This window comes from Protomyctophum bolini, assembly GCF_963924005.1.
Source record: "Protomyctophum bolini genome assembly, chromosome: 7".
NCBI lineage: Eukaryota > Metazoa > Chordata > Actinopteri > Myctophiformes > Myctophidae > Protomyctophum > Protomyctophum bolini.
Window position 1 is genome coordinate 37,634,785 of NC_137868.1, and position 18,253 is coordinate 37,653,037.

At 45.3% G+C, this 18,253-nt stretch overlaps 1 protein-coding gene across 1 annotated transcript; it reads left to right on the top strand.

Moving 5' to 3' along the window:
• The first annotated feature begins 860 nt into the window (after positions 1–860).
• nradd (neurotrophin receptor associated death domain) lies at positions 861–17,831 on the top strand. Its single transcript, XM_080767361.1, has 6 exons — positions 861–1,301; positions 8,275–8,407; positions 9,047–9,412; positions 11,970–12,264; positions 13,514–13,653; positions 15,185–17,831. Exons 1-6 carry the CDS (start codon positions 1,263–1,265, stop codon positions 15,505–15,507), a joined length of 1,296 nt encoding a protein of 431 aa, XP_080623487.1. The 5' UTR covers positions 861–1,262; the 3' UTR covers positions 15,508–17,831.
• The last annotated feature ends 422 nt before the right edge of the window (positions 17,832–18,253 follow it).

An 18,253-nucleotide genomic window follows, 5' to 3' on the forward strand; every position in this document is an offset into this window, starting at 1 on the left:
TTGAATTGCAGAGATCAAACATGAATGTGATGAGCATCTTGTAGGATTCATGAGATGGCTTCTGTTTCTGATAAGAGCTCCTCTCCCTCGCGCGTGTGTGTGTGTGTGTGTGTGTGTGTGTGTGTGTGTGTGTGTGTGTGTGTGTGTGTGTGTGTGTGTGTGTGTGTGTACGTGCTGTGATGTGTTGAGCAGGGAGACAGGAGAGACTGTTGTGATAAGTATAAAATGTCCATAGGATCTGTGGGGGCCTATATGCACAGGTCCCATAGTGGAACCCCCACTTAGTCACTTTACATTCACTTTACATGGGGTGAAAATTCACCTTTCAGTAGGCCAATGGGAGAGGAAATAATCACTTGTCCCTTAGACAGCTCACACCCCATTATGAATTGAATAGGAGTCAGGACCCGAATTTGTGCCATCCTCTTTATACTTAGACCAAGTGTTTATTCTGTTGCTGTTTGCATTTCTGTCTATTAAGTATTCAATCAATCAATCATGTGTGTAATATAATACATAAGGCCATACCCCCCCCCCCCCCCATCTATAGTATGTCACTAGATGGCCAATTATCATTAAGCAGCTTTTATAGTCCATATGGTTGGTTGGAGAAATCCCAACTATCATGACCACATAATTGAGAGCCTGAATTACAGGTTAGGTCGTTTATTCCAGTGAGTCGACTCGCTGTGCTATTGTTTGAGAATATTGCCTCAATATACAATGTCTTTGTATTATTATTGTGCTCGTCACGTCGTGTCGTCGGTCGGAGCCAATCAGAGTGAGTTCTGAGGTTCTCCGGGAAGGCGGAGGAAAGAAGGGCCATCGAGTCCTTGGACTCACTCTGGGGCAATTTTAGCGCATCTGTTTTAAAGCTGCCTGCCGCAGGGAGGAGGTATTCATTTGCATTTTGCAAGAAGGGGACAGGACAGAAGAAACTTTTTTTGTCAGATCAGTACTGTAGGGACTCGGGAGTGAAACAAAGAAACAGATGCGCCAGTTGTTACTGAAGGAAAATGCTGTGTGTGTACACAGACATTCCCGTTTAGGTTAAACGACTTTGATTGGATTTTACCGGTGGTGGAACCGTCCCGTCATCTGAAGTTGGCTGTGTGTGTGGCGTTTCTTTCTATGGACTTGCAGGAGCTGTTTAAATGCAATTCACCTTTGTGGCGTTCTGAGGAAAAGTGTTGATTCTTTCTGCCAAAGATCGCTTCTTGCACAGCCGCACCACAGGGAGCGCTCCGTTTGGATCAGTCACCATGACTCCGTTCATCTTCTGCACGCTGTTTCTGCTCAAAGTAAGTATAGGACATTCACCAACTGCTACATTATTAATGTTCACACATGACACATCAATACGGATATTTTACACATTGCAGCTCTACAATCAAATTGAAATAGGGAAATTACGCTCTTTTAATGGGGTGGGAGAAAATACCGAAGAGTTTTGTTTTTGTGAATAACAAGGACCGCAAATATAGTTGAATAAAATTCCAAATCCATTGAAATGAACTTTTTTCTGGGAGATGTGGCCTACCATTTAAGTCAACATTCCCCAAACTCAGTACGTTGTGAAATTGTGTAATTATGGCACGTTGTCATATAAATTAAAACATGCCTCATTTATATTGAATATAATATTTAGTAGTAGCTTATCATGTGCACAATTACAAAATTATATACCAGCTGCTTTTTTACTGAGCCATTATTATAGGCATTGAATATAATATTTAGATCGTAGTTTATTATATGTGCACAATTACAAAATTATATACCAACTGCTAAGCCATATAGGCTACTATTGAATATAATATTTAGATAGTAGCTTATCATATGTGCACAATTACAAAATTATACCAGGCTGCTTTTTTACTGAGCCATTTATTATAGGCTGCGTTTCCCCTATAATCCCTTCTCCTTGTAGGTAAGCTTATAAAACATGCATGTACAGGTAAAGTTGGGTAATTTACAGAATCAGTTTCCATCAGAGCAGCAGGATCAATTTTCATTTAATACTCCTGTCGTTGGGGGGGGGGTTTAAGTGTTAGACATGAGAGAAGACATGACCCCATGCAGAAAGACAGGGTTTTACTTTACACACCTCGGCCCTATAGCTGTGTGTAACTATATGTAGGCCTATGTGTGTACTGGTAACGGTGGTCTTTGAAGCACCTATTATGGGTTTTAAAACTTTTAATAGCGCCTTTGATAGCATATTATCACGCAGGAGAAGTAAGTGTGAAAAGACTACCTCCTTCTCTCCTGCCTTTTCCACACAGTCACAGACAACAATCTGAATGACACTTATCTCCTCGACAGGCTGCCTCTGGGGCTTGTAGTCTCGTTTTAACACGTCCTTGAGAACCAAACGTTTTCCCCCACAGATCAAAGCGCTCAGATAAACCTTTCCCATTAGATTACACACAGTGTAACGCCATTCAACCCTAATCCCCAAGATCACTATCTGTTTATATATTCACGGGTGTATAATAGCAACAACCCGTACTGTATTTCAAGCCTCTTTTTTTGGTCGGATCCTAATCTAAAAGTTTATCAACCTCCCATCAGCTTGATCCCCCCTGAGCATTTTGAACCCTAAAATGTTTATTTTCTTGAGTCACCGCGTTTAAGTTTATTGTAGCCTGCATGCCCACACCACCACCCTGATTTAATGTTATGAATCTGCTGCTTCTAACATCTTGTTGTATTTCGTTTACCAACCGTGCACGATAGGCTGCTCCATGTTGGCACGTTCAGGGCTTAAGGCAATTCCTGGTGAAAAATGTGGCGTGGTTTTGCAGCATTGCTGGGGTCTGGATATCCGGAGCAGAGCAATTATCTTCATTTTCTTATGGCCTGTGGTGGTGGGAAATGGGGCCTAGTTTTCTAACGTACCCATTTGAATTTCCAGTTAGAAGTGGAGTTCTTTAGGGGTTGTGGGGTTTGGTGTGTGTGTGTGTGTGTGGGGGGGGGGGGGTCCTCAATGGGGTCAATATTAAGTCACAGCTCTCACAAGGAGACTTACTTGAAAAATAATAATACTTATTTGTATTTTTATCTCTGGAAAATTTGACAAATTATTTAAAGGATAATAATTTTACACTCTGGGTCGTTGCTGCTCCTTGTTTCAACAGAAATATCACAATGTGATTTGTAATTTGTTTGCCAGTGATGTGCAGCACATGTTGGAGTGGAGGTTTCATCTGTAATGCTTAGTGCTTATATGGAGGCAGAAAGCCATGGGGGTCAGTCAGTGTGCAGAGAGACAGACGGGGTCACAGGGACAGTGAGAGAGACAGAGATCAAATGAGACAGAGAGACTGACTGAATACAGACAATATAGGCCCGGAGAGACAGAGTAACGCTTATCGGATTCAATTACTTATACAGAAGGGACATTGCAAAAGATAGAGTTATACAAAATTAAGGGACAGTTAGAGTTAGATAGACACAGAGATAAAATGAGACAGACTTGAGTGACAGCGAGCCCTGCATGGTCTTTCATGTTGATGTTCAGATCAGATTCACACCCCTGACTACACATTCACCTCATCACGTCAAACAGGACCTGTTGTGTAGGGCCTACACAACAGGTCCCTGTAGGCTGTGTGTGTGTGTGTGTGTGTGTGTGTGTGTGTGCATGTGTGTTGAATGAGTGACTCAGGCAGCCGTAGTGTTGAGGGCCATACATACTGTGTGGTGGTGGTCCCCTGCTCTCTTCCCACTAACCCTGCAGATTGCGGCTGCTGAGCAACTGCTGCCCTGCCTCTTTTTTTTCCTCCCATGGGGCAGATAAAATCTTATGTGTATCATGGCTTCTTCTTTATAGTTCTTTATAGTGGTTAACTGTTTGAGCGGTACTATAATCGCTGTGCTAAGCTAATGATTGTTTACATATTTCCAATCACACAGAAGGGCAGACTAGCAGAACGAGCACTGAACCGTACATTTGTGTACGAAATAGATAAATAATGTTTGATTAGTAGCTAGTAGCTACAATCATTAAATAAGTGGAATTGATTCTGACTCATTCAAATGTGCTCAGTTAGATATCGTATTTCACTGCTCAGTAGTAAAAGGCTTTCCTTTTATGTGTATTCCACATTGGATAGTGCGCCAAGCAGATAAACTTTACTTAAGGTTTGCACATAGTATAATTCTGTGCTGTGCTTTGTTAATTAAGCAATATGTTTCAGGAATGCCAGAACACATTACACTGGTTTTTAGTCCCTTCTCATTTTTTCTCTTGGTAACGACACAAATTGATTTCAGACTCCTGCTTCTCATATACAAAGCATTAAATGCTCGTGTGCTTCTTACGGAATGCCATGTCATCCTCCAGCTGTAGAAAGAACATATACGGTCAGAGCATTTTCTTACAGCAGTGGCGTTCAGTTATGTTTCATAGAAGGGTGTGTGTGTGTGTGTGTGTGTGTGTGTGTGTGTGTGTGTGTGTGTGTGTGTGTGTGTGTGTGTGTGTGTGTGTGTGTGTGTGTGCTTCCATTCCAAACTGAGTGGTTTGGAATCAACACAGAGGTGAGAACAAATGAGTGAAAAAATCACACTGCTGTTCAGCAGGGTTAGATCCCCCACAGAACCATTTTGTAACCCATGGCAGGGAATTAAAGTGCATATTAATTTATTCAGCATAGCCAGCGATCTACCCTAATCCCCTGTTCTGACAAGAGTTCCGTTCGCCACAGCTGAGAGAGAGAAGAGAGACTTGCAAAAGGAAGGCAAAGGTATAGGGTTCGAATCGATCCAAAGTTAGATATAGTGGGTTTTAAGCCCTGAAACATCAATGGGTACAGAATATAGATACACAGACTAGACATTTGCAGCGTTTCCCCCCCCCCCCCCCCTTTTATGGAAGTATTTGTGCGTCATTTTTTTCTTGTAAAGCTTTTACAAAGACTCCAAAAACCACGTTATAAATGTAACGACTCATGAAATGCAATTTCTCACTCTTGTTTACATCGACGCCCTGTTATTCAAATTGGCCCCATGCATAATGTTCAGTCGGTGCAGTGAATTCGTGATCTAGTAATACCATGCCATACCAGTACATAAAAATTAATGGAAATTACTTTTTACAATTTTACTTATTAATCAACACAGGGGTTGCTGACTGTTACAACTCTTTCATTTAATGAAACGTTAACGGTGCAATGGAACATATTTGATTGGTGCCATTCTTAACTTTCTTAAAGTCATTAGGCTTCTGCATTGCGTCTCTGTTACCACTCTCTTAAAATGCTGCCATTTTAACTCTATACTTGGCACCGCTGGATGAAGTGCCAAGGCTGCTGGCAGCTCCTGTTGTTGAGCAGAGTTCTCTCAGTCAAACTCATGGATCTAAAGCAGACCTGGCTGGCCTGGCCCAGACTGCCTGGAGATAAATACAAAACAGCCAAGCTGCCACCGCCTCCAAATATTTATTAAAGTGCAGATATAGAGCTGAGGGGTTTAGCTATTGCTTTCTGAGGAGGTCCATCTGTCGCGTGGAGCACGGCTAGCCAACGTTAGCTAGATGCGTCCGGGCCCCGGCGTATGGCTCCAAGGCATTATGACTCAAGCTTGAGTTGGAGTTATTGCATAATATTTGTGCAAATATATCAAAATGGCAGTTTTACTAAAAAACAACACCGATGTGCTCTCATGCAGGAACTGGGGCCTATACTACAAATCAAATGGCACTAGCAAATATCAATGATTTGTATTCCGTCTCTCCGATTTCTTTTTACAATTGCAAAGTTCTTTTTAACACAGATTACAAAAAAACGTAATGCTGTGTTGTTCACACATAATCACAGATTACACGCATTTTTCAGAAACGTACAAACCAGATTTATTTTGTCATCGGTTGTACTGCTGGGCATGGCCAGACTAATATCTCAATCTGTCGGGGGGCAATTTATTAATAAAAAAAATACCCTTTTTTTGCACTGGCAGATTGGTCTGGTTTCCACCAGGCTTATACTTTGGTCACAGACCGCCAGCTCCATGCTGCCTCCCAGTTAACTGCCTGCTGGGACCTACAACCCTTAATGCTTGTGATCTGGGGTGCTATTGGCCGGCTCCCAGATATCATCTGGGCCGTCTGTAAAGTGCTGCAGTAAAACTGCCTGTTGTTGTTGGAAAGAGGCTGGACTTGGTTTCTTAGCCGCTTCCTCTCTAGTCCATTCTGACCTGAGATCAGATTCTAAACATCTACATCCTGACAGTTTTCTGAAAAAGCTATGTTTCTATGTCGATTTTTCAAAAATAGCGGACCTACAAGCTCGTAGCGCGCCACTCGGTGGCGCGATATGAGCTTGTAGATCTGCTGTTTTTCAATAGCTAAAGCATAACGTAATGCTAACACCAAAAGGGGTTTCCGCCCAAAATGGGCTAGTATCAGCATGGTGGAAAGATTTCAGAGTGTTGAGACTGGAGGGCTGGCATGAGTCCGTGTGTGCCTGCCTGTGTGTGTGTGCGTGCGTGTGCGTATTACGTGTGAGTGCGTGCGTGCATGCTTGCATGTGTGCGCGCGTTGGCATAGATATTTTTTTTACTGAAGTATCACATAGGCATGGGTTAGGTCAGGGTTGAGGTTATAGCTTTGAGGTCGGGGTAAGGAGATATGGAATGAATGTAAGTAAATGCAATGGCCACAAAATTGACACACACACACTTGACACATGCACAAAGTGTGTGTGTGTGTGTGTGTGTGTGTGTGTGTGTGTGTGCGTGTGCGTGCGTGTTCTTGCGGTGGGATCAGGGCGGGGGAAGGGGGCTTCATTGCAGGCTGTACAGGTTACCACATGCACGCTGCATGCCTGTGTTCCCTGGCAGCAGACTCACTCCAGAGACAAAGAGAGACATCAGCGCGTTGTTTGCTTGTTACTTTTCCCTCTAGCCTACAGTCAGGAGGCTCGCTGTTCCACATCTGTTTGCTCTCGTCAACCCCCGGGCACATTACTACGGCCCAATCTCCCCTTAATGTGTGCATGTTTAAGATGCCGTCGTTTTTAGGGCCTGTGGTGGGGGGTGGTTGGATGGGTGGGGGGGGGGGGGGGGGCATAACACTGACCTCCACACAGACACACACCTGCAGGGCTGGGACTTGAGGGGAGGGGTGTGTGGGGGGGGGGGGGGGGAACTTCAAAGGCCCCCCGCTCACCCAAACAGATACTCACATGCTGGGCAGACCCAGCTAACTGACACCCTGGCCTGGGGCTGAGACAACCTAGCTCCTTTATGTGTTGCGCTCTGTTTCTGAAGATGACAACATGCTCAGTACACACACACACATCACACAGCACACATGCGTGCACACTGCACACAGTGTTGTGTACACACACAACTGACTGTACACAGTCATTGATACACACATTTATTAGACTGTACATGCTGCATGCATGCGCACACACGCATACCCACACACACACACACACACACGTCAAACTCAAATGTCATTCACGGTAGCGATTTGGAATGTGTCCGTGTGGGAGGGAGGAAGCCGTACGTTTTCCTTCTTCCTTCCTCCTCTTCAGTGTGGGTGTTTTCATGTCTTAACTCTTTCCACTGGCTGTAAGGCCGTCTGATTGAAGCCAGCCATTCCTGTCAGGCCTGATTCATAAACTTTACTTGCATGCTGGTGAGGTTGCATGCCGTACACTATAGTGGATATACAAGCTCACAACGCGTCACATTCGTGATGTTACGACGTTGTGCGCTTGTTATTTACTGAGCCCGACAGCGGCGAGGCCGAGTATATAAATGAGGCTTCGGGCACCCACTCTCCTGTACAAGCCCTCAGGAATGTGTGACCTGGTCGTCCCACTCAGACGGGGCTCTCCATTTCCCCGCTGCAGATAAGACATCGGACCGCGTTCTCGGGGTGAAAACTGAGGCAGATTAAAAGATATAAAAAGGGTCCATTTTCAATCCACCCACTCCGTTTTTTTACCCCAACGGCGAGGGAGTGGGCCATCTGCGTGTGTGATTTCCTTCCCACATGTGGTCCAAGGCACAAAAAGTCCCCCGAACAAAAGCAAAATCTGTTCTGTAGAATAGGGCCTACAAACGACACAGCAACGTGTTTTCCCCGAGAAGTGGCGAGGAGGGGCTTATTGTTTCTTTGTGTGCCATGCATTCACGTACAGTAAAACAAAGAACACTGGTCTCAAATGGTCCAACATGCCACGATCACACAGCTACCGGTTTAGCCATAATGTCTTAGTTATACATATTTTTTGCATGTAAGTTAACTTGCAGCTTTTCTTGCAGGTTGCTCTTGCAGATTCCTGTGCCAGTCAGAAGTTCACCACGTCGGGTCAGTGCTGCAGTCTGTGTCCCGCTGGCTTCCAAGTCGAGGTAGAATGCGGGAAAGAAGACACCAAGTGTGCAGCATGCCCCAAGGGTGAGTAATTATAATGTAATGATACTTGTACCTATATACAGAATACAGAATACTTACCTTATCATTATCACTGTCATGTCTCTCAAAAAGCTTTAGTTTCCACATGACTGGGAGCTTTTAGACATGTCCACTTCACTTAAACACTCCCTGACGCTCAGAACGGACGTCCAGATTCTTTGGAGAAGCCGCTGAATATCCAAAACTATCCAATATCCAAAACTATGGCATGAACTTCCCATTGCAATCAGAACCGCAGACTCACTCCCAATCTTCCACCGTAGTCTGAAAACCCACCTCTTCAGACTCCATCTTAGCCCCTAGCACTTGCACTAGCCTCGACAACCTCACACGTGTATGTAAAGCCTAAATTTATGTAACTTTAGGTAGCATTTTTATGGCATAGCACTCTATAGTGTGTGTGTGTGTGTACTCTTAGTTTCACTGTACAGATATTCTACTGTTCTTCTAGGTTCTTCTTAGCTTGCTTGATCCTTGATGACTACTTCTATGTATTTGATGTATTACCATGTGTAGTTGTTGCTTACTGTAAATCGCTCTGGGTTAAGAGCGTCTTCTAAATGCCTTAATTGTAAATTGAATATCCGTGTTGAATCTCTACTCCCGTGGTTTTCCCCACAGGTACGTTCTCCCCGTCCGAGGGTCTGTCTCCGTGTCTCCCGTGCGCCCGCTGTCCGGTGGGCCTCCCCGAGGTCCACCTCTGCTCCGCCGCGCGGGACACGCACTGCGAGTGCGGCGAGCGCTTCTACCTGTGGCGGGACGGCGCGAGCGTGGAGGGCCTGTGCGCCCTGTGCTCCAGCTGCAGGCGCGGGGAGGGCGCGGTGCGCCCGTGCGACGCCTGGGGCAACACGCAGTGTCGGCTCTGCGCGCCGGGAACGTTCTCCGAGGAGCACAACCACTCCAAGGCCTGCCAGACGTGCACCCGTTGCTCCGACAGCGAGGTGGAGATCAGAGCCTGCATACCCAACTCTGACACCCTCTGCATGGGTGAGTTCAACAGCTCTGTGTGTGTGTGTGTGTGTGTGTGTGTGTGTGTGTGTGTGTGTGTGTGTGTGCGTGTGCGTGTGCGTGTGCGTGTGCGTGTGCGTGTGCGTGTGCGTGTGCGTGTGCGTGTGCGTGTGCGTGTGTGTGTGTGTGTGTGCGTGTGCGTGTGCAATGTTAAAAAGTAAAATATCAATACTGCAATTTAGAAATACTACAAGCTCGCAATTGTGAGCTTGTAGTATTTCTAATGCTGTTCTCAAGTGATGTTTTGTAGAAGTAAGAGTAGAAGTAGAAGTAAAAGTACTGGAAATAAAAAAAGACCTCAAAAATGTACAGTAAAGTACAGTACTCAAGTAAATATACTTAGTTACTTTCCACCACTGGTGTGTGTGTGTGTGTGTGTGTGTGTGTGTACTTGTATCGCTGCACTCGTGAGGGTCTAACGTCTCCACCACAAGTACAGTAGAGTTTGAGAAATAGATATTGTGATGAACACTGCCTGGCCCTAACCCAAGTGCATTGGATGAACATTGCCTGGCCCTAACCCAAGTGCATTGGATGTTTGGTGGTTACAAAAAGACATTTTGAGTTACGCTTACAATTAGGGAAATATTCAGGTTGGGGTTTAGACATTTCGAGGTTAACCTAACGATTATGTTTAGGGCTTAGGGTTTGGGATACGCCTGATTTATAATTGACTTAGTTACACATTTGTGTCGAGCACCGAAAACGATGAGGCGATGGCAAATTATTATAATGGCATTCATATGGCAATTTTTACGAATGGCATTCGTAAAAGTGGATACACAAGTCTAGTAATACAGACGCGTGTATGGAGGGAGGGACACACACACAATGGGATGGGATTTTTGTGCTGCGGCTATTCAAAAATAGCAGATTTATACACAAGCTCCCAAAGCTTGTACATCTGCTATTTTTGAACATTTAAAAAAACAATCTTGAAAGCGTGAGAACTATACTGATTTAGAAGGCATTCATAGAATCGGCCTCAGGTCTTTAAAGGGTTAAAGAAACATTGCAGGGAAAAGTAGCAAAAGTCGTCCCAGATGAAAGGATGTACATGTGGTCAACACCTGCACCCACGCCTCAGCTCGCTCACTAACACGTCCGTGCCCTGCATGGAAACCCGAGAGAACGCAGAGAGAACAGGCCTCTTTAAGTGCCAGAGCCCAATTGGCGTGAGCTTGACAAGATCTTTAGGGCAAAGCTTCCCCCCCTGTCACCCCCCTCCCCCGTCACCCTGACGGCTCCCCAAATGGCCCCTACACTCGCTCTCCAGGAGTGAGCAAGGTCGTCGGGCACGCACGCAGGGGGCGCCACAGGTCGTGACCCGCGCAACCCCAGAGAGGTCAGCGTAGTCCCGTGGCGCGTTTGATCCTAAAATAGGCCAGGACCGCAGGAGGGCAGATGAGGATGGAAGAGGCTAGGCTAGGGCGAGGCCTCAACCCCACAGGAGACCCCCGCTCTGCCTGCACACTCTGTCCCTACATCGGCCATGCTGGCTTCTGTGGGATTATTTCTGGCTGTAATTTACGCAAGGCCCAAATATGTTGTTCACACACACAGGGTGCACGTGCTGCGTGTTCGTGGCCGTCTCCGGGCGGGAAACCTTGCATCTCCGCACTTCATCTTCCTCTTTTTTTGTAAAGTGAATGTCCTACTTCGTCATACAAGAGAAGAGAGTGTCACATTAAACATAGCGATGCGACGCGGTGTGAGCTGTGCTTGGTGGGAGCTTAGTTTTCGCACATGTGTGGAGTCTGTGTACATTTTGGAAAGAGTGAAAGTGATTAAGTGTGTCTGTGGGGTTTTAGAAATATTATCGAACCAATGAAATGTACCAACAAGAGCTTGTGATTAAATTACTCCACCAGATCCGTCTTGAGTGACAGGCTGACAGCCAGGCAGCGCTGTTAGGAGGCAGGCGGGCAGATCGCAACATTACACAAGTGATCCGTTTTTAACATAATAGAGTTCAAGCTCTATTATGGCAGGCATTACTTTGTATTTTAGAGTTCCTCGTATGAATGGAAACGCCAATTTCGTATGAATGGAAGCATTGGAAGTTGTCAGGTTGTCACTTGTCAGTTATAAAACTTGTAACGCTCTGTTAAGAGCCAGGCAGGCTGATCGCACAATCATTACACAAGCTTCCGTTTATAACGGGTATTATTTTAATACAGTTATATTGGTTCGTATTTTAACGCGATTGGAAATATTTAAGAAAATATACTTAGTTACTTTCCACCACTGGTGTGTGCGTGTGTGTGTGTGTGTGTGTGTGTGTGTGTGTCCCCGCCCCCCCCCCCCGTCCCCCAATTTCCTGAAAAGTGACACTTCCGGGGCATATATACTGTAAATCGTAAAAGGTTTCCCGAGACAGCGACGATGTGTATTCACCACATCGCTCTACACGTTTACCTAACATGCCTTCATCTCTCTCTCTCTCTCTCTCTCTCTCTCTCTCTCTCTCTCTCTCTCTCTCTCTCTCTCTCTCTCTCTCTCTCTCTCTCTCTCTCTGTCTTTTCCCACCCCTCAGACAGGAAGCTGCACATCCTGGCTCGCCCCGCAGAGTCCGACGGCTCCCGTGAAGGAGTCGCTCCTCGCTGGCCAGGCCTCCTAGACGAGATACTGGACCTCGAGGAGGAGGGAGGAGAGGCCATGAGCCCGGCCCCCGGTGGTGGTGGCGATGCCGGGTCCCCCAATAATAAGCACACCCCGTCGCAGGACGGCGAGGCGTCCGGCAGCAGCAACAACAACCTGGCCAGGCTGGCCTACATGTCGGTGCTGGCCGCGGTGGTGCTGGGCCTGTTGCTCTACGTCGCTTATAAATGGTGAGCGTCTCGTCCTTAGTCAGGGAGCGACGGATCCCTCCTCAGCCCACCAGCGTCTCGTCCTTAGTCAGGGAGCGAGGGATCCCTCCTCAGCCCACCAGCGGCATCTGTCCGGTGGTCACGTTTTGTGCAGTGAAATCCTGCGTTTGTTTAAAGCCCATTGAGACCTGAAAAAAACCTATGTTTCTATATCAAACCTTTTCTTGTCGAGGACCCCAACATTTTTAATTGGCCACCGAGCCCCATCTGATATTTTCAGATGGGGTTCGGTGGCCAATTAAAAATGTCCCCCCCCCCCCCCAGAAGAAAAGATTTGAGTTAAAATAGTTTGCTGTGAAAGAATATATACAAAGATTTGCACACATTTTCACGTTTCTTTGTGTGTGTAAAAGAAAAATGGTTAAAAGCTAAAGCGACACATGTGCATTCCAGGTCTCAATGGGTTAACTCTTGGAATGAACCACTTAAGAACCCTGCTGTATACTGAGAGCTTGTAGATCTGCTATTTTCGCCAAATGTTTGCCAATATTGTCTGATTGTTGGCTTATTATGACATGCCCCGGAATATGGACACACATGGTTGACGTGGTTCGACGTGATCTTTGTGATCTACTGGCGATGTACCTTTTGGGCACCCTATAACTACAAAGGCGACGTGGTGCCGATGGGGAAATGTACTGTCAAAACCACCAAAAGTGATTGAATCGCCAGTTAAACAAACCAGAGTTTTCTCTCTTCCAAATCTTAATGGAGGCAAGTTTGTCAAGCCACAAATTTTCCATTGTGGTGGAGCGGAGAGGGTGGTGTTCCCCAGTATGAACCTCACACAAGCAAGGGTTTGAGGGACTTAGTGGGAGCCATCTACACTACAGTATGGAAATGGGAGGGGGGGGACGACAACACATCGTGAGCTTGTATCTATTTTTGTTATTTTGGGGATTTCTTCAATGTAAAGGGCTGCAGCCAGATGCAAATGGCTGTGTGGGTGTCCTTGGCATGGAAAAGTTGATTGACTCACTCAACACAATTTAAGTAATCTATGCCAAAAATATGAAAGCTGTGATCTGGTTTTGTTCTCTCATCACTTTCGAACGAACAGCAACGGTCCGCATTCTCATAGCCTTTTCTTCAACATAAACAATAGTTATGTGACTAGAACAGCCTTCATGTGTAGTTTACTTGGACTTTTGTGATTTTCCACTGGCGCTGGCAGTTTTCATCTGACAGTGTTTTGCTCCGTTCTCCTCAGCTGGATGTCGTGTAAACAGAAGAAGGCTTTGTCGAAGGCCCGTGTTGAGCTGGGAACATCTCCAGAGGGAGAGAAGCTCCATAGTGACAGTGGCGTTTTCCTGGACTCCCACAGCATCCAGGACAATCAGCCCAGCAAAGGTACTACATTATTACATGTATTATTGTCACACTCGCCTTACACAACTTATTTCAAAGTGTCAATCTGTGCCCTTGACGACTTTCACGACTTTGTCATTTGTTTGGGGGTACAGATGACCCTCGATTATACTAACCGTAGGTTGGTGTTTTTTCCGTAGGAGACGCAATCCAAAAAATTACCCTCCATTCACTCCTGTTATAACCACAATCTTTGCGCCGTTTTTCTCTGAATCCTTTCTCCATCCGCACCTGGATTGGCAATTAGCCGTATTTGGACCGCAATGAAAAATCTTCGATGCCCCGCTGTTAGCATATTAGCACTTCTAGCAGCACCGAAGGAGTTACAGTAGACTGACCATACATCCTCTTTTCCCCGGACATGAACCCTTTTGGGGGGGCTGTCCGGGTTTTTTAAAATAAATTCCTTCAAATGTCCGGCGTTTTGCGTGTATCTGTGCAGAGACCACTCACAGACCATTAAAGCAGAATGCACGTTCAATGGTTCATTTGGAAAAACACTCTTGAGTGGCGGACTTCCAGCCCGAACCCCGGAATGTGTATTATTAGTCATAACTCAACTCTGCTCTTCTAGCCTGTATGCGCTCTGTTCAGATCAAAGCAAATTAGGCTCTTTGCTCCCAGCTGCAATGACTGAGCTCTCCTCTCCGTGAATGAATGCAATGCCAAAATACGATGCCATTTCACCATTGAAATGCAGAAAAAGTAGGCTACTCTTTTAGTCGTGACCAACGAGAAGCAGATTGTATTGTCTGTCGGCCCTAGCTGGAACTTGTGTCTGTTGCAAATAAAAGTTCTGACCTGCCACTGTCAACACAGTTGAGGGATACTTATATCCTATGGCAAAGTAAATAAGTGACATGGTTACCAGCCGTGTCACCAGCCACATCCCATACACTAAAATATGGCATTCATTTATGAAGAAATCTAAAAAGATGACATATGGATATAAGTTCTCTGCTTCAAACTAAGGACTACAGGACCTCAGTGTATTTTAAAATGGATAAACATTGAAAAAGTAAAAACCCAACTCATTTTATTTCACATCTTTGAATCCCAAAAGGTTTTCCTCTGGCATTAAATGTCTCATTCTTGTGTGCAGTCATACTCATAACTCAATATGCGAGTTGAGATAAATTCACCCTTTATTGGTCTTCTTAGTTCACAATGGTGAAAATGTCTTATTGTTCCACAACTGAATTAACAGCGTGACTCATACAAAGCACTTTGTTGTTTTCAAAGTCGCTTTATAAATGAATCTTATGATTTTTTTTTCTTTTTTAAAACAAAAGTAAGCAGACATTTTATCCAATTTCTTTTTACAGAGATTGTTTTTATATTTTCTCCCACAACTCCCTTCTACCCCAACCTCCCCATTCACCCACCATCCTTCCCCAAGAGGCCAGACATATAAATAACAATATATATATACATGTATAAAACCAATAAGTTGGGTACATAATTTAAGACGGACACAAAGTCTTACGACTATTATTGCGTCTTATTTCCACAGGCAGCAGGCGGGACAGCAAGCCGGACAACCGCCTCTACGTCAACCTTCCGCCGCACAGGCAGGAGGAGGTGGAGCGCCTCCTGCAGGAAGCGGGCGGCGCGTCGGGCTGGGGCTGGTGGCAGCTGGGCTCGGTGCTGGGCTACGAGTCGGAGCAGCTGGAGGTGTTCGGGCGAGGGGAGGCGCCGGCCCGCACCCTGCTGTCCAGCTGGGCCCAACAGGAGGGCTCCACGCTGGGACTGCTGCTCTCGGCGCTGGGACGAGTCGACAGGCCCGACGTGGCCTCGCTGCTCACCTGTCCCACGCAGGGCGTGTCGGTGGTCTGAGGAGCCGCGCACACACACACCCAGACAAGACTGACATGAAGGCCCCTTTTCCACCGGGGTTGAACCAGTTCGGTTCTTTGTTTTCCCCGCCTAATATTGAACCAGTTCATGGTGTTTCACCGCTGAAAATGAATTGGTTCAGAACCCTAAAAGTTGGTTCGGAACTGGAACCGAGAAATGGCCGCCGGTTCTGTGAAAGCACCATAAGGTCCAAGAATCTAGAACGGAACCAGTTCTAGAAAAAAAGTTCCTTTGGTGGAAAAGGGGCCACAGACTTTAACAGTGGTTCTCAAATGTTTTTATTATTGTTTTTATTTCAACGACACCCGTAACTCTGAGAGTGTACGAAATGGAAGCAAGTGGACCCATACTGGTTCCATTCATACACTCTCAGTGTTACAGACCTATAAGGGTCCGTTTGGAACCCCCCTCGAGGAACGCTGAGGGTCCCCGGACCCCACTTTGAGAACCACTGCTGTGCTATAAAGACAAGTACGGGAGGGAAACACCCCAACTCCCAAACCTCCACTGGAAGGACTAAGGAGGCACTCTTAACGTCAGCACCCTGGCGACCTTTGAACTCAAAGGAGGCCGGCAGAAACGGCGTTCCTGACTCTTTCCAGTGAAATGCTTTTTTTTGTACTACCACGGTTTACAAAGGGAATTAAAACAATTTTTTTGTTTATCTGTGCCCCAGACTGTGCATGTCAATATGCAAGTTATCATGGAGAAAGCCAAATGAGATGGCATTCTAAATGAATTGACGTGATCGTCCCTATCGAGTGTATTTGCACCAGCGAGGAGGAGGTTATTTGATCGATCAACCCAATCGTTCTCACCGACAATCTGATTAGACAGGAGGAGGAGTGACGTTCTTCAGTTCTACACCAAATAAAGACATCCACCCGGGCACCCGGTCCACGGAATGTGACTAATAATGTAACTACCCTGTGTTATCCAATACTAGGGTCATCAGGTTCTGCACCTTCCATCACAGATGCTTCAATGAATTAGGATTCAAGATGAAACCAGAACCGCCTGGGCCCTAGCCCTGATGTGACCCGCACTCACCTAAGTAGGCCTACTGTAATTAGTTGTGATCACTACAAGGACACCTAAGCCAGAGGTCCATAGTCAGTCACTTGCCATGGAGGGACATGTGTGTACAGGTTCTAAACAAAACGGAACAGAACGTACTTCTATAAGCCTCCACACAGAATGTGAATATCTTTGAAATGAGGTCAATTTCTCATCACAAATAAGAGCAATCAATCTGTATGAGATGAATGAGGCATCGCTACCAAAGAGCTTGATGTGAAATATTCGCGACACGTTTTCTGATCGTTTAATATTATGATTTCCCAAAAAAGGTATTCCTTCGTACACCAGGCCATTTCACTAATAATTTGCAGCCGGTAGAGCTAATTAGTGTACTCCTACAGTGTGATGTACGACCGGAATGAAAATATGCACACTCAGCCTTCCGTGGCACATGACTAGACACCTCTGGCATGATGTCAGCGTACGCCAAGGAAAAGCATACATGTTAAACCAAGCATGAAAGCTCTCTGAATTCTTCTCTGATGATGCCGGTGGCTTCTCTTCCTCTTTATGGGACCAGATGTTATCTATTGTACAGATAACGAGTACTCGTTCGTTTCAGAGCCAGGCCACGACTTCATATAGAACGCGATAGACTCACTTCTCTCTATAGAACACACTTTAGATTCTTACCACATGGTCTCTTCTCTTTAACACTGTAACCCTACATCATTCGTTAACCGGAGTCCCCTAGATCTATAGTCTGTTACTACACCCTCCTTTTTGCCTCGTCTACACACCAAATATCGTGGTTCAAGTGGTTATTGTTTTCACTTGGTGTCCCGAGTATTCTGCATTGAACAGAAAGAATGACAAGGATACCACGGGAAATTAACTTCCTGGAGGGACAACATCGATGTTATAACCACTTTAGCTCTACAGTATAACTTTGTCATATGGCAAATAGTGGAATTAGCCGGGCTACAAGCTCACGTTGCACTGTGATGCGTGGCCGTGTTGATCTTGTAGATCGGCTATTTTCTTTATTTTTGAATTCATTTGAAATGAAGTGTTTGGAAATGTTTTGCCTATAATGACATTGCCCAAAATATGGACTCCATGGAAGATTATTTATCTGCGTATACATGGTACACCATGGCTCCCAATCGTTTTATCTAATGCCAAACACGTACGTTTTGTCTATATTCATAATTTGTATGTCTTGATGTGTTTTTATATGTTTTTATTCCAATTAATAAATAACATTCACAACTGAATCTGAATATGTGATTGCTCAGCTTATGTTCAGTTTGATCACAAATCGATGCCGTTAAGTAATCTGCACATAAGCCTTAAGTAACATGCTGTTGCTGTATAATGATTGGTGTTCAACTTGAGGGAATCAAATTGGGTTTACACAGCATTGAATAAACAGCCCTCGCCATGGATGAGTTTATAATGTCTGAGAAAAAAGTATTTAAGCCTTAAGTCATTTGTGACTCACATCAAAATTCACACTGACTGTTTGGTTGCGTGGAGTTAGAATTCCATGCCGCAAAAACTAAAAGGAAAACAGATGAAAGTCTCTGTTTGGCTTCTGACTTTCTGACACTAGGGCATTGTGGTCATCGCTATGTTTTATGTTCCCCAGGTTCTGTGTTCCACACTCCCTCCACCCCCCAAAAAAGGTTCTATTTTCCACACT